The 16,621-nt window shown below is 38.3% G+C and overlaps 2 protein-coding genes across 2 annotated transcripts; both read right to left on the bottom strand.

Moving 5' to 3' along the window:
- Positions 1–5,027: 5,027 nt before the first annotated feature.
- On the bottom strand, positions 5,028–6,848 carry LOC147336123 (uncharacterized). Its single transcript, XM_086285187.1, has 5 exons — positions 6,791–6,848; positions 6,005–6,703; positions 5,798–5,923; positions 5,668–5,711; positions 5,028–5,564 (listed from the first exon to the last, which is right to left on the bottom strand). Exons 1-5 carry the CDS (start codon positions 6,846–6,848, stop codon positions 5,451–5,453), a joined length of 1,041 nt encoding a protein of 346 aa, XP_086141313.1. The 3' UTR covers positions 5,028–5,450.
- A 6,393-nt stretch (positions 6,849–13,241) lies between these two features.
- LOC147336122 (polymeric immunoglobulin receptor-like) lies at positions 13,242–14,616 on the bottom strand. Its single transcript, XM_086287626.1, has 5 exons — positions 14,561–14,616; positions 13,769–14,473; positions 13,546–13,671; positions 13,452–13,474; positions 13,242–13,355 (listed from the first exon to the last, which is right to left on the bottom strand). The coding sequence occupies exons 1-5, from the start codon at positions 14,613–14,615 to the stop codon at positions 13,251–13,253; spliced, it is 1,014 nt and encodes a 337-aa protein (XP_086143752.1). The 5' UTR covers position 14,616; the 3' UTR covers positions 13,242–13,250.
- Between the last annotated feature and the right edge of the window lie 2,005 nt (positions 14,617–16,621).

Here is a 16,621-nt window from a genome sequence, read left to right as displayed (position 1 = left end):
TTATTCAAATTCTCTTTGAATTTAAGCATACATTCTTTGTGTTTATTCTCCATGTACTGCATTATACAATGGCTTGCAAAAGTATTCGCCCCCCTTGAACTTTTTCACGTTTGGAATCATGTATGATTTCTCACGTGTACACCACTTTGTGTTGGTCTTTCACGTGGAATTCCAATAAAATTGATTCATGTTTGTGGCTGTAATGTGACAAAATGTGGAAAAGTTCAGAAGTTCCAAATACTTTTGCAAGCCACTGTATTGCATGAATGTCAGTTACAAGCTTAAGTATAAAGTTGAAAAAGTGTAATTGCAGCCAGGCTATTGATCAAGTAATTGCAATTAATTACGATTAATGATAGAAAATTGTGAGATTCATTAGTTATTTTTTTTAATTTATTGTCAGCACTAGTCATAACATAACTTACCTATATTGCCAAAGATAAAACATTTCAGATTTATGCCTGGCAATGTCACTGTGTTGCTGTGTTGAAAGAAAATAAATTTTACTGCCATTAAATCTTTACACAAGATAGTTAGCTAATCATGCGCCCATATAGAAAATGTCACGAGTTTACTCACACCTCCAGTGAAGCCCCCCCACATCTGCCACACTAACAGAAGAAAACAAAAGAATGTTAAGGCGGTTAGCAGGTCTCAGTGAAACAAGACGATGTTTCTCCAACACCATGATGCTACATATGACATATAACAGACAATCAACACAGGACTGCATAAAGTGCAATCTGCAAAAATCGCAAAAAAACCAAAACAAAGACAGTGCAAAACCACGTGATACAGACACAACAGTGCAGTAGAAATGCGCAAAAGACTGAGTATTGTGCAAAAAGTCTTGCTTTGCGGATGCAGCCGGTGCAATAAGTGTCTGTGATGGAAGGTAGAGAGGCTCCAATGAGCTTCTCAGTGTTCTCACTTTCCATTGTAAGGTATTGCGATCAGGAACTGAATTCTTTGAAAGTCTAAAATTTGTATGAATCTGCGTGGACATGCATAGTAACAGCAAGATGACCACTTCACATTTGGCAAACATCAAGTAGTCTTTTTCTGGCAGCTTTTTGTGCATTCAAGGTAAAACACACATTGGAGGCTTGTTCTTAAAAGTTACTGTATATATTGTTAGCTTAGCAGTCCATGCAACAGATAATCCATTTTTTCCAATCCGCACATTTTCCATGCTCCAACAGTAATGATCCTGCCTAGTTTAATAGTGGAACATAAAGGTTCTTGAAAATCTGAGAGAAAAGAGGTAGCAGACCCAGATGGACAATATTAAAACACTTTACAAAAGCTCATTGCTTCCAATTTTAGTCATTGTCATCCCAAAATTGATATAAGAGCTTCTGAGAACAGTGTGGCATAAAAATGTCTTTTTAAAAATAACAGCAGTTCTGCCTCAAAATGAACTGTCTCCAGGACACAGTCCTAACAGATGTGCAACTTCATTCTCACGCTGCCACATCTTAGAGATAAAAATAAAATCCAACTTCTCACGACAGAACAAGTCATTTAAAAGAAAGGACTTGTTAGCAAAAGAGCATTAGTCATTTTAGCAGAGAAGTACAGTGAAGAAGCTGGAGCGAGGTATGGTGGCACAAAAGCAAAGCTCCGTGAATCTGCTTGCTTGCTCAGCTTTTCTGTCGAAGTTTCTGAAGTGAAGTCGGGATCCTGACTTTTAACAACAGAGGTATACTGAGGTCTGCCGCATGCTCTAACCACAGTGGAAAAACAAACTTGTTTTGATGAGTCTGGAAACTACCCATGGCAAATGTGATTGCTATTAGTGAATGGTACTCATATGTCTAATGATGTGAAGAGGCAACCTTTTCATATCAGTGACTTTAGTCTCTGACACAGTTTTGTTCTATCAAATCAAATCAGGAGTTTTTAAGAAGCTGATGGTCTTGTCTGCATGTGGTCTTTAATTTGAAATATTCTCTAAGACTTTCCTGTGTCCTTCTTTCTGCCCTCCTCACCTGTTTTGTGTAGTTTGGCCCCCGACACTATTTTGTGAAGCAGAGATTTTTTTCTGAAACATTTCTAGTTCTGCAGTAGAGCTGGTAGAGCTGCAAACACTTTCTTGAGTAATACAGTTGCACCCAGTTTATTTCAGAAGTTAGTGTTTATTTCTTCTGTCAGTATCAGAAATCCTGAGGTAAATATAAACTGCAAACACACTTGTATGAATTGTTTAAGAGTTTTATTGAAAAGCAGCAATCTAAAGTCATCACATTTAGCTGAAATCTTAAAAAATAAAACTTTAGAAAAGTCATGATAAACTTTAAAAAGTGAAAATATTAGGTTCTGCTCTGTTATAAAGAAACAAAGATGAACCATTTTCAGTTTTACTGCTTGAAGCTGAAGTACACACATTCACTCCAGAAGTCACCAGTCTTGCTCTTGTTCTCCTGGTAACAACAAAGTACAAAGATTGAATTACACATTCGATGGTAAATGCAGCTGAGAGCGCTTTTTATACAACATGCCTCACTTACCCATTCACACAAGTACCTTTTTTCGATGTTCAAGTGTTATAGTTTCTAACATTCACATCTTCATAATCTGTTGTGACTTATGAAACAAAGTTGTTTTTTAACCCAAGAGTTACCTCTTTGTGTTTCATGGAGAAATTTGAAAAGCTTGGATAACATTCTGGGCAGCAGCAGCTGTTTATCTTGATGATCACACACAAAGTGGAAACCAGTGATATAGTCAGAACGGTCATGAATGCAACAGCTCCTTTCAAGACAAAGGAGTCCATGTTATCTGCAGATAAAGGAGGAGAAATAAAATTGCGTTCAGCTGTATGAATTTAGAGTGGGAGTAGATGTTCTTCTTGAATGTACTTACTTTCAAAGTCCAGCTTGGTCCCGTTTCCAAACACTATGTGTCCACATGAGTCAACAGCACAGTAGTAGGTCCCAGCATGAGACAGATTCAGATCCTTCATTGGCAGGTTGTAGACACAGGCGTCTGCTTGTGGGTTAGTTTTCGTCCTACGATGATCATTTTTGCCTCCATAAGTGTAAATCAGTCCTGGACGAGATGCTTCTGTTTCTTTGAACCAGTAAACACTGTGTTCTTCATCACAGGTCCCAGTGTGTACCGTGCAGTTCAAAGTCACAGAGCCTCCTGGCTGGATGGTCACAACACAGTGAAGGACACTTTCCACCCCTCACATGGACTGTTTCCCTCCTTCCATCTGGCAGACGGTTTCGCAGCATCAAAACCGTAACGACCAGACACTACAAGAACTTTCCGCCCCCAAGCACTCAGAGCCCTCAACTCACTACCACCAAAGGACCGAAAAACACAAACAGTTTTACAAACACGTCATAAAACTCACCAAAAGACTCAAAAACAACACAAAATTCCACAAATTTACTACAAACTGGACGTGGGAACAATATGCTTATCTGCACACCTCAGTCACATAGTTACTGTCGTTGTGTATTGTACATAGATATAGTTAGTAATAGTACCTTTTTAGCTCTTATTTTATTATAGTTTTATATCTCTTGGAGATAATTTGTTTTATATTCTCATAAATGCACCATGCGGGGCTTGGGGTGAAACGGCATTTCGGTACGCTGTATACTGTGTATATTTTTGTACTGATCATAAAGACCTTAAATCTGTCAGGGTTTCTGGGTCTTTGACCCAGTATTCTTAGTTCATGTTCACTGTTTATATTCTGTCTGCTTCACCTCCTGTTTTATCGTGTTAGCCTTGGTCCATGTGCATTATGTTCCGTCCTCTTCCCGTTTATCATTAGGTCATTATGTTCAGCTGTGTACTCACCAGGTTCTAATCTCTCATCACTCAGCCTGTGTATTTATGTCCCTCAGTTCAACCAGTCCAATGTCTTGTCATTGATGTTATTGTGATGTTGTTCTCGCCGCCGTTAGGTTGTCCTCTGTTCAGTTCCGTCAGGTCAGCCGGTCAGTTGTCAGTCAGTCTTTCATTCATCCATTCAGTCAGTCGTCCAGCCGGCCAGCCGTTTCCTACTTCTGTTCTGTTTGTTCACTCCGTTGACAATAAAACACCAATCTTCACCTACCTGTGAGTCCAGCGTTTGGGTCCTCCTTCTTTCGTCCACGACCTCATCCTGACAAAATCTTTAATCCTAAATTAATGACTGAGATTAATGACTGCTTCCTTTGTCCATCCAGTAACCATGGACATGACCAGTGTCCAGCACCAGTCTGCCCAGCTGGTTAATCCCTCTGTTGTCCCTGCTAGAATTTCCAGCAGTGAAATTCTGGGATCCAAACTTCTGAACTGCTCATCTCGCAGAAGACGAAGGGAACAGCAGAGTGTCTCCGGACGTTTCAGTTTATACTTTGTCAAGTGCCCACCTTTCTACCTTAAATATCCAGTCACTGATCTTCAACAACACTTTATAATTTTCTCTCTTTTAACATGGAAAATTTCATTACATTAGAACATTCAGTCATATATGATTAAGCTTCACATGACGATTTATCCAGTTTAGATTCCATTAGCACATTCACTTTAGCATAATCCTTTTAATCCACATACTTTTTCTCTTTAAAACTGTTTGTCAATCACAATTTGAGACTGAATTAAGCTTGTCTTTAAAATCATTCGTAACTTTTCGCATTATTATATTGCTCAACTTAAACATAAATCAGAGTTAAACCATTGCAACATTTAAAACTATTCTTTTTGTTCAAAAGTATGGGTGATGCTAGGGTTGGCAACACAGTCCTTCTCAGTCCCAGACATGAATGAAAAGTTAAACTGTGGATCATGTCTACACACCTAAAATCTAGAAATTACAGAAATCATTTCCACTACTCAATCTGCATTTCTTTGATAACATATTGAGCAGACATATATTTTTGATTTATCTTTGATTTAAAAAAAGATTATCTACATAGTAGCAGATAGAAAAGCTTTGTTTTAGCACTCCTTTTCATTTTTAACACGTAAGGCTAGGTGTCAAGTTGTTTTACCACCTCAGCTGTGATGGCAGGGGGCGGCCACGGGGACTTCAATCTCTCACCCACTCAGCTGTCCAAAAAATCTGGTTAATCATAGTTAATATGTTTGTATTTATTGTAATTTGTTGTATTTACTTAAAAAAAAATCTTTGACTAATGTTAAAAGACTAACGCTAAAAGAAATGAAATCAGGAAAGTGGCAGTTATTTTTTATGACACTGTTTATAAGCATTTAAATCAAATGCAGAGCTGAGTACAGGATCTACTACATATAAACACTGTGATTTTCAGATTCCAGCACACAGGCTAAAAACTGTTTTGTTTGGAACAAAATCAAACTCATCTTAATATAAAGTTGCAAAACTCATATCAGGAAGTTCACAGACAACAAATGTCTTTAGGTCTTTAAATGCTGAAGCCTGTTAAAAATAACAAAAGCACAAAAACAGATAAGAAACTCATCCAGTTCTACTGCCTCATACTAGAGTAGACACATTCAGCCTTGCTGTTGTTACTCTTTCTTCTTGGTCTGCCAGCTCTCGGATCCCTTAAAGCCGCATAATGGATGTCTCCTTCATTGTGCTGATAATAAAATATAAAATATATACAGTTGCATAAAATTACTTAAAAGACTGAAAATAAATTGAGTCAGTTGTTAACATTTGAATGTCAACACAAAAATTACCTCTGTGTCTGCTGAGGAAAGAGGTGACGTTCTTGGATGAGACTCTAAAAAAAACAACGGATGAAGTTCTCTAACTATGATGCTGGGTTGATTCAGTTTATATTGATAGTAACAATAGCAGTTGCAGTACCTGTGCACGTGGTGCTGTTTCTCTTGTGGGTTACACACAATAAAAAAGCCATTAAAACACTCAGAAGTGTGGTGAATGCCAACGCTCCACTCAAGAAATACACAGAGACACAACAGTTCCCCTCATCTGTGGACAGACACCAGGAAACATTAAAGATCCTTGACTATACTATTATGTACTTTATAATAATATTGCCAAGTTACTCACCCTTAAAGTCCAGCTTGGTCCTGTTTCCAAACAGTATGTGTCCACATGAGGCAATAGCACAGTAGTAGGTCCCAGCATGAGCCGTATTCAGGCTCTTCATTGGCAGGTTGTAGACACAGGTGTGTGTCTGTGTGTTGGGTTTCCTCTCACACTCATCATTCCTGCCTCCATGGGTGTAAATGATTCTTGGGAAAGACGCTTCAGAGTCTCTGAACCAGTAAACACTGTGTTCTTCATCACAGGTCCCAGTGTGTACTGTACAGTTCAGAGTCACAGAGCCTCCTGGTTGGATGGTCTCAGATGCTGACTGCTGCACTAAAGTTGGGATGTTCGACCCTGAACCCTTTACATCAACAAAAGTACCCTCTCCAAACTCAAACATGTAGCCATAAGCTCCACAGTAGTAAATAGCAGAGTCTGAAATTTGCACATTTGTTATCTTTAAGTAGATTTTTCTTTCCTCAGTAGCCGCTCTGAATCGTGAATCATTCTTGAATTCATCATGAAGCGTAGCATTGGTGCCGTACTTGTACAAAGTAGAAATGAGCTTCAGTTTGTGTCCCAAGTTCAGCTTGTACCAGAAAAACTTTGCCACATCGTTACCGTTATAAAAACAATTCAAAGTCACACTTTGCCCAGTATTAACTGATATAAAACGTCTTTCTTGATCAACAGACAATTTCAAATCATTTGTGTGAGCTGAAATAAAATGAGAACCAAGTAAGTACACAGGACACAAGAAGGCATGGCAAAAAGGTTCAGACAGTAGTTTAAAGAGAAACTTACCCATTTGCCCCAGAAACAAACATGTGAGATAAAAGGCAAACTGTGTCGATGTCATCATGTTGTGGTGAATGGAAAGAGTCTCAATCCTGTCTTCACTTTTAATAGAGAAGAATGCATTTTATTGGCCAACCAGAGATGACTCAGCATGTGCTATTTAGGGAGCTTGATCACATGTCCACTGAGACCTATAGTGGTAAGCTTTGATTCTGGATTGATGAGAAACAAAGTTAACGCTTTTTCATTTGAACATCAAATATTTTATTTACAACTCCAACTCCTGTAGTGTGATTTCTTTATACAGAATCACACACTAAGACATGCAAAAAGAAGATAATAGTATTTTAAATGAAACACAGGAAGATGTATAGTTATGTAAAGCTGGACAGATTTTATATTTTTACGTGACCACTTTTTAAAAAATTTTTTAAAAAGGCTTTAAATAAATGTTATCTTTACTCTTAATTTGTTGTTCAAAATATTGGTTTTGAATAAAATATTTTGAATCTTCACTTAAAATTCACATCTTTTTGCAACATTATTCATTTTGAATTATTTTACATGAAATACATATGTTTCACATATGTGTGAACTAGAGGACTAATATGGGTGCAGACTACAACTTCATGAGGTGATGGGTGCATACAAATTTGTCTACAGTCAGGACACAGCCATCAGTATGTGGGACACGCTCTACCAGGTGAGTATGCTTGGTGAGGGATTCTTGATGACAATGCTGCAATACCCCCAATTTTCCAGGTATTTTTTCAGTCTGTTCTAAAATTTTGAGTTCAATGACACAGTGTACCAGAAGAAGAGACAATTGTTTTCCTGAATTATCCATTATTCTTTACTTCTTTTCAGAATTTTCATTTGCAAACACAATTCAATTCAATTTTATTTATATAGCGCCAAATCACAACACAAGTCGCCTCAAGGCGCTTCATAGGTACAGAGAAAAACCCAACAATCATATGACCCCCTATGTACAAGCACTTTGGTGACAGTGGGAAGGAAAAACCTCCGGCAGAACCAGGCTCACGGAGAGGCGGGGCCATCTGCTGCGACCGGTTGGGGTGAGAGAAAGAAGACAGGACAGTTGAACTGTCATGAGCAACAATTGTGATGTGGTTATGAAAGCATGCTGATGTCATGATATGTCCATCCATAAGCCAATTCAAGGTCATGGTGTTGCAGGCTGGCTCTCTCAGGGGATGGACCCAAAGGCAGGACTCCAGAGAGAAAGCAAAAACTCTGATGATAACTTTCAGTAATGGGATGTACAGTGGCGAAGCTTTGGAGTGTGTTAAATCCAGGAAGTCTTTAATGAAACATGTATTGACGTCGCAAACAGGTGAGCTTGATTGCTTCAGGTGCGTCCAGGAGGAGGATGGAGATCCCAGAAGGATCCCACCACACATCCATACAGACAGAGAGAGAGGCAGGAGGACTAGAGGACCATGACAGTTGGTGTGATTTATGAACATAAATATATTCCTTCAAATTTTGTGTGAAAAATGCTGACAGGTGAAAGGACATTTACCGTCCCAGGACCTGAAGCTCAGTAAAGCACTCCTTCGACAGCCACACCCATCTGTTCTCTGATTGGATTGTTAAAATTGGGATTGACATTACATTGACCAATCACCAGCAAGGAAGAAAAACTGGGTCAAAATTCATACTTGCAAGTAGTGACGGAATTTCTGGCTCTTTTTAGAGAACCGGCTCTTTCGGCTCAGCTCACTAAAAAGAGGTCTTCTTTTGTTGCTTTAATTAATTAATTATTAACAACAATATAAAAATATGCACAAAAGGAATTACTAATGTAAAAAAGAAACATGGTTTTATTTAGATATGTTTATATATAAATATATGTGGTGGCCCATAGAGACAAAGCACGTACAAACTCCAAAACACATTTGTAGCGTTAACTGAACTTCCAAAACAGAGCTACCGAGATCACTTAAATTACACAATTGAAAGCATATGTGTATGGTTTGTGTATTTATACACAAGCACTCATATATATTCAAATAATTAAAAAAATGTTCATTTACCTGTTACTACCACACACCAAATCCGGTCGTTGGTACTTCGTGGCTTGTGTAGCCGCTAGGTAACAAAAGCTCAACACCGTGCCTAGCATCCTGGAGCACTTCTGTTGTGTTTTGTATGTGTTTTGGAGTTTTTACATGCTTCTGAGTTTTTACATTTTGGAGTTTTTATGTGCTTCGGAGTTTGTACATACTATGGAGTTCGTACGTGCTTTGTCTCTAGCGGCCACAGTAAATATACTTTTATCTATTCACTCCACATAAAATGTAATAAATAAATCTGTCATGATGTGGGATGGACTCAAGCGCAGACGAGGCAGCTAAAATACAGTTCCGTTTATTGGTATACAACACCAGGTGCCCTCTCATACAAGTGAGAGGGCAAGGGGGATCCAGGGCACAGGGGAATCTGGAAAAGGAGCTCTTCACACACGAGGGACTCCACGAAACACAGCACATCACCAATCTTGCACACCCAGGGCTCCAAGGGAAACGGAATTCCTGTTCACGGAAAATAAGCGATTAATCTCATCAATCAGCGACGTGAAAAGACAACAAGGAACTAGTACTCCGGAGATTACTACCGAGGTTACTCAATAATCCAGAAACTAAATGTTTCCAGCCACTGCCTTAAGTAGTCGATGAGGTTACGCGATGAGCCACAATATAATTTGTATCTAAATTATATCTATCACTGTAGCTATGTTTATACATGTTCTCCTTGTTTATTGTGTGGGGTAAGTGATGATGGGAATAGTGGGATTCAATAGAATGTTGAGCATGGGGTAGGGATTAATAAGTATGTTATACTTCTTCCTACTTCATTTCAGACCTAATAATTGTCGTTTTATTTTATTTATTTTATTTTTTTTGTTTTATCTGAGCACATACGTGTGTGTATTTGCATATATATTTGTATTTGTAAATGCAAGTATGTGTACTTGTGTATATATTGTTTTTTTCTGTATATGTCTGAAATAAAGATACAATACAATCTCAGGTGCGAGGGCCAGGCACGGGAGCTTGCAATGAGCTCTGCCCCGGTGAGACAGGGCAAGCGTGACAGAGGCAGATGTAAACAAGAAACATATGTAGCCAACCTGAGTCCGCCGGGCAGACACGGGGAGCATGACAAAATCATATAATACAAAAACCAACTATTCACTAGGGGTGCAACAATACTCGTATCGATATTGAACCGTTCGATACAGTGCTTTTGCATCGAACAATACAACATTTTTAATGTATTTTATCAACTTTCCTTCTGACGATGCTGTCTGTGTTGAGCGCTCAGTGGATCTGCGCTCGACAATGCCGCCTAGGCGGAGTAGTCGAACGCAGATTCACTGAGCGCAGGGCAAGCTTGCAAGACAGAAGTTAAGCTCTCCTTGCAACATGGCAAATTGAACCTCCCCCACCCTCATTCAGATCTGGCGTTTGGAACTTTTTTGGTTTTCATGTGACGTATGACCCTGAAGGTAAGCGCGTCATGGAAAAAAGTAAAACAGTATGTTGGATGTGCCACGCAATGTACAATTACATGGGTGGGAACTAGTGTGTTAGCGCAGTTAGCTCGTTAACGTGTTGGCCGTCCAGCCCCACGCATGGGGCGATCCGCGGTAGCTCGTTAACAGAGATTTGCCGTGTTGTGGCGTTAACGTCATTTCAGATTAACGCTGACAGCACTAGTGGGAACACAACAAATATGACTGCACATTTACGCCGACATCATCCTAGTGTTAAGACAAGTGGAAGCAGACAAAAACAACAAGCATGCATGCTACAAACTTTACCCGAGTCATTTAGACAGCCGTTAGCACATGATTCTCCTTATGGAGACCTGATATGTTTAATATGCTGCTGAGAATATAGCCCAGAAGAAGCGTATAGTATAGCTTTTATTTTGAAAAGAGACATTTCTCTGTAATAAACTCTCTTTTCCAAAGATGAGTGATCTCTGGATCAGATAGATTTGTTTTTTTATTACTTTGTTTCAGCAACATTAAATTTAAAAACTGTACTTTTGAGTTAAAATATATATTTATAATTTTAATAAATGACAAATTAAAAAGGCATGAACATTTTTTTAGTATCGAAAAAATATCGAACCGTGACACCAAAGTATCGAATCAAACTGAACCGTGAATTTTGTGTATCGTTGCACCCCTACTATTCACATTTCAACTTTTAATTATTTACATTTTCAGCTCTTTCCTTTGAAACAAATTTAAAGTGAAACAACACAAAACACTGCAAACCACAACACAATTAAATATAAATGAAAATATGAAAACAAAAAGAAGATGCACATTCTCTGTCATATAGGCCTGCATGAATAAACTTTCTGAATCCTTTATCATCTGCAACTGAAAATAGTTGTGGATGATTACTATACCTTTCTAATGTGACGTTGTTGTCCCCAGTGTTGCCAACTCGTCAGTAAGGAAAATCGCTATTGGTTGTCCTAAAAGTCGCTAGAAGTCGCTAAATGACGTCATCGCCTAATTTGCATAATTGGTCATGCTAATCTAATTGTAACCTACATTGTTGGAGAGAGAAATAACATCGTGGAAGAGACATAAAGTGAGTATAAAACGTCCTAAATGCATTTAGAGTTTATTTAGAACTACAAATTAAATTTCTTTTAGCAATTATTGTTTTTTTTAATGTCACAATTCCAACCCTGCTCCTTTACCCGGGCTTGGACCGGCAAAAGTGACCCGAAATAGGCACTCTGGTGGAGTTACTTTGTGTGTGTGTTTATAAGTAATTTTAAACCTTGTGATCCACAAAACAGCATAAGAGTAAAAGAAGAACTGACTGCGTTACAGCACCCGCTGCTTGTTGAGAGTAAAAGCGATACGCGCTTTCACGTCTTTTTTTAGCGACTCTTTTTAGAAAAAAAGTCGCTAAGGGGTCTGAAAACTCGCTAAATATAGCGACAAAATCGCTAAGTTGGCAACACTGGTTGTCCCTGGCTCTCGTTCTCTCTCTCTCCCTCCCACTCTGTTCCTGTGCTACTGTGAGTGTAACTACTGCCCCTCCCCCCTCTGCCCAGTGCAAAGCACAAGGCTCGTGTGCGGAGTGAAGCGGAAAAAAGTGCGAGAGAGAGGGTGAGAGAAAGAAAAAAAAAACCCACGAGTCGGCTCACATCATTCAGTTCAAAGACCCGGCTCTAGGGCTGTTTTGTTCGTGACCGACACATCACTACTTGCAAGTTGGAAGTCACACACAGCCAGGGAACTAGAGTGTGGAGTTTTACACATAGTTTTTTGCTATGCATCTGTAACCAGACCTTAACAAAAATAATTTGTAACTTGTGTAAATATTTTTTGCAAACACACACACAAAGAAGACATACAAACAGGATGTATGTAGATGCACAAACATAACACTTTCAGTTTACATGGTTACAAAACTCAGTTCACAACTACGCATTTGATTTACAAGTACAAAATATTTATGACCACAATTTGAGCCCATAGAGCGGCACCCCAAGGCAGATCAGCAAATATACTCCATAAACACTCATGAACCATGGATCCCCAGACTAAATCTGTCCTACAACATTTTTCAATCTGAAGAGCACATGATGACCAAACCCCCCCCCTCTCTTTCCTGTTCAGGGTGATGTTGTGATGCACAAAAACAATTTAAATAAACAGGTTGGAAAGCTCGGGCTCATTATAAACATGTCATTATCAGGAGAACTAAAAAGACAGCAGCGGTGTACTCTTTACAGTCCTTTATTTTTATGATATACTGGAACAAGAGGCTTTCATTGACAGCTGATGCAAAGAATTGGAGGTAAAATTTTACTCTCCAGTACTGTTAAAAATATGACTGTTCTTACAGCCTGATATCACAGTTGCTCATTACATTATGGAAAAGTCAAATCATGGATCATCAACTTCATTAAAACATTTAAAGTGTGAAGGCTGATCTTTGTTATCCCGTAATTATTATTTTTATTTCAATTTAATGTTGATGAATGACTACACAGGTATGATGGGTCACATGGAGATAGTTCTTAAAATCTGCAAAACCTCACAAAAAACGATCAAGCTTCAGCTTTTGACACTGAAACAAAGAATGATCCTAACAGCTCTATGTCGTTTGACAGTGTGCCATGCTTAATATTTAAAGTAAGTAGTTGTTTGCCAGTGAATAACATTATTTGTGTTCATTTTTTTCTGTCTATAAAACAGTACCAGAATACCTGGGATGGGTATAAACTGGAAAAGCACTTGCATGTTTGTTTTTAAAAAGCTTCTTCAGTAGATTTATTGGAAAGAACATCTCTACAGTTAGCACGTTTAGGTGAAATCATAAAACCAAAACTATAGGTAAAGGAATTCTGTACTTTGTCTCTGTATATCACAGCGTTTTAAAACAAAGATGAAACATTTTCAGCTCTTCTGCTTTACAGTAAAGTAGATGCATTCACTCCAGGTGTCATCCCGCTGTCTTCTTGATCTGTTTGTTTTGTTCTCCCCTAAAATGTTCTGGTGATCCTAGTAAAGGGCAACAAGTAAATCACAAATGTGCTTCTTTGAAGGATAAAAATTGCTGAACCAAAACAGAAATTACATCTTCATTTTTTTAGTTACCTCTGAAAAGCTTCCATGAGACTCTGAAAAAAAGAAGAAAATCTTTTTAGCACATGACATTCGATGCATGAATCAACTTTACAACAACACTTACCTGTGAAGTGGATGCTTTTCTTTTTGGTCATTACAAACAATGTGGACATCAAACACAAACTAAGGACACAAGTGAATGCAACAATTCCATTCAGGACATGCACCAAGTAAAGAAATCCCACCTCATCTGCAAATTGAAAGAGAAGAAGAACATGCAGAATCTTCAGCTGTGTTATAGGAATGAGCTGAGAATGGAATTGAATATATTTTTGAATGTGACTCACCTTCTAACTTCAGCTTGGTCCCGTTTCCAAACAGTATGTGTCCACATGAGGCCACAGCACAGTAGTAGGTCCCAGCATGAGTCGTATTCAGGCTCTGCATTGGCAGGTTGTAGACACAGGTGTGTGTCTGTGTGTTGGGTTTCCTATCACACTGATCATTCCTGCCTCCATGGGTGTAAATGATTCTTGGGAAAGAATCTTCAGAGTCTCTGAACCAGTAAACACTGTGTTCTTCATCACAGGTCCCAGTGTGTACTGTACAGTTCAGAGTCACAGAGCCTCCTGGTTGGATGGTCTCAGATGCTGACTGCTGCACTAAAGTTGGGATGTTCGACCCTGAACCTTTTACATCAATGACAGTACCCTCTGCAAATGCAAACATGTACCCATAGCTGCTTGCACAATAGTAAGTAGCGGAGTCTGAAATGTCCAGATCTTCTATCTTTAAGTCAATTTTTCCTTTTTCAGAATTCACTGTGAATCGTGGATCACTCTTGAATTCATCATTAAACATGGCTTGATTGTCCACTGTGATAGTGCAAATGAGCTTTGATTCCTTTCCCAAATGTAACTTATACCAGTAAAGCCTTGCCACATCGTTACCTTCATAGAAACAGCGCAGAGTCACATCGTCCCCAGTATTAGCTGATACAAAATGTCTTTCTTGATGAAGAGACAAGGAGAATTTGAGGTCATTTGTGTGAGCTGAAATAAAATGAAAGAACGTAAATGAACATTTGAGACACAAGGAAGGACGGTAAAAGTTTTATAAAGCAGTTTTAAAAAACTCACCCTTTTCCCCCAAGAACAAACACGTCAGATAGAAGACAAACTGCGCAGATGTCATCGTGTTCAGACTCTGGTGCTGAATGAAAAGATTCTTGAACCTGTCTTTGCTTTTCAAAGAAGACTGTGTTTGACTGGCCAACCACAAATGACACAGCATGTCCTATTTAGGGAGCTTGATCACGTGTCGGCTGACACATATATCTTAAGCTCAGTGTCTGGACTGTTAGGAAACAACATAAATGATGGTAAAAGACGGCTATTACATTATAACCTGTTTCTTTTGCAGCACACTTTTAGTAAACGTGAAATATAATGTTCATTATTGTCTGTTTTCATAGTAAGAACTTCTTTGGACGAATACAATTGTTTTGTACTTTTGCCTCTGAATTTTAAATTAATCCTTTAAGACGTACCATAGAACCAAGTCCACGAGAGCTTATATTGTATTTTTTACATGCTGTAGTGCCATTTTTGGGAGTATTTCAAGTTGCTATACATCAATACAACCATTATAGCCCGAATTTTAATAATATGTATTGCATTAAGTGCATAGTAATTACATAAATTGCAAAAAAAGACAATAAACTACAAAAAACTTGAAAATCGTTTTGGTTTTTTTAACATATATTTCTAGTTATAAGAGGTTATAAGAAATCTAAGAGCTTTATCCCTCAAAACTGTAAATACAAAAAAGTTGCACAAAATAGTTTTTATAGTTTTATTTTTAAAATACACCAATTTTTACATACTGCAGGAAAACTTAAAACAACTATTATAATGCAAATTTGCAAAAACAAAACAGCATGTGCAACAAAATAAACTATTTCCAGCAGTGCAATTTGAGTTCTAAGGATCCCAGAAACAAAAACAAAGTCATAAATTCAAACATAACTTTTAAAAACACCAGTACAGGCTTATAGGATCCTGAAGGTAAAAAACTACATTTCCGCGAAAATGACATAACGTCCGGTTTCGGGCAGGTAATAGCGGATATGCGATAGTTCTCGCTGACATCTATTCCAACATAGGAAGTGTTATGAACAGCTAATCGGATCAGCAAAGCGTGTTTCTGTAATATTATGTTTTTGTTACTGCAAGTACTTTTAATACAATTTTTGCAAAGCTATATGTGGAAGGAAACCGTGACCTAGGAAAAGCTGATTGCATAAGATGTAAGTACAGCTCCTCCGGTTTCATATGCAAAAAAAATTATTGCGCTAGCTTACGTGGTTGCAGTTCTACCAGGATTTTAAAATAGTTACACAAAACGGAGCGTGCCCGCTCCGACCGGCTTTAAAGGGTTAAACTTCAGTCAGGGTTTGCATGAACTGTTTAGGAATTAAACACATTTTTCTGTTCACTGTGTTCAGTGTTGAGTGAGTGGAAAAGTACAAATTGTCACCGAGTGGGAGATGGAAGCATGTAAAAATAATAACTAATGCAGCCAAAAAGAGTGCCTGACGAGCGCAGTTGTAAGTAAGCTATTAAGACTCGACTGTACACTGTGTTCGTGTGTTCAATTCAATTTATTAACCTACCTCTGAGATGAAGTGCAGCTGTGAAGAACGCTACAGCAGGCAATGTGGTGCTCTTAATGTGTCTATGTTAATTTGAGCTCCCTGAAACCGCAACAAGCAGGTATTTATGTTTCTACAATTTTATTTGCTGGGTTTAATTTCATAACAGCGTTATTGCAAACGATGTTGCATGATGGTTTAAGTTGATTACTTTCACTGAAGATGTAAGAAAAGCTAAAGTAGCATTATATTTTTATGTTTAAGATACAGTGACGTTCCTAAATGTAACTTCCTTTATTTTAATTTTTTCTCACAATGACGATGCTGAGCAATCCTGTTGGGGAACTTGGATTCCGGTCTTTTAGTCTGACGTGATTTGCCGTTTCCAGGCGTATGTACCTTAATCGAGCCATGTAATAACAACATGTGCCGGAACATAATAGAGTAAAAGAAACATGTTTGTTCAGACAGTGAATGGACTGATTCTTATATAGCGTGCTTCTATTCTCCCAGATTACTCAAAATGCTTTATACAACATGGCACATT

This window comes from Aulonocara sp. 'chitande type north' Nkhata Bay, linkage group LG3, assembly GCF_057382095.1.
Source record: "Aulonocara sp. 'chitande type north' Nkhata Bay isolate Kocher_YH1m ecotype deep benthic linkage group LG3, A_spYH_male_GT1.1, whole genome shotgun sequence".
In the NCBI taxonomy this organism is placed as follows: Eukaryota; Metazoa; Chordata; class Actinopteri; order Cichliformes; family Cichlidae; genus Aulonocara; species Aulonocara sp. 'chitande type north' Nkhata Bay.
Note: the sequence above shows the minus strand (reverse complement) of the source record. Positions and strands in the feature narration are given on the sequence as shown.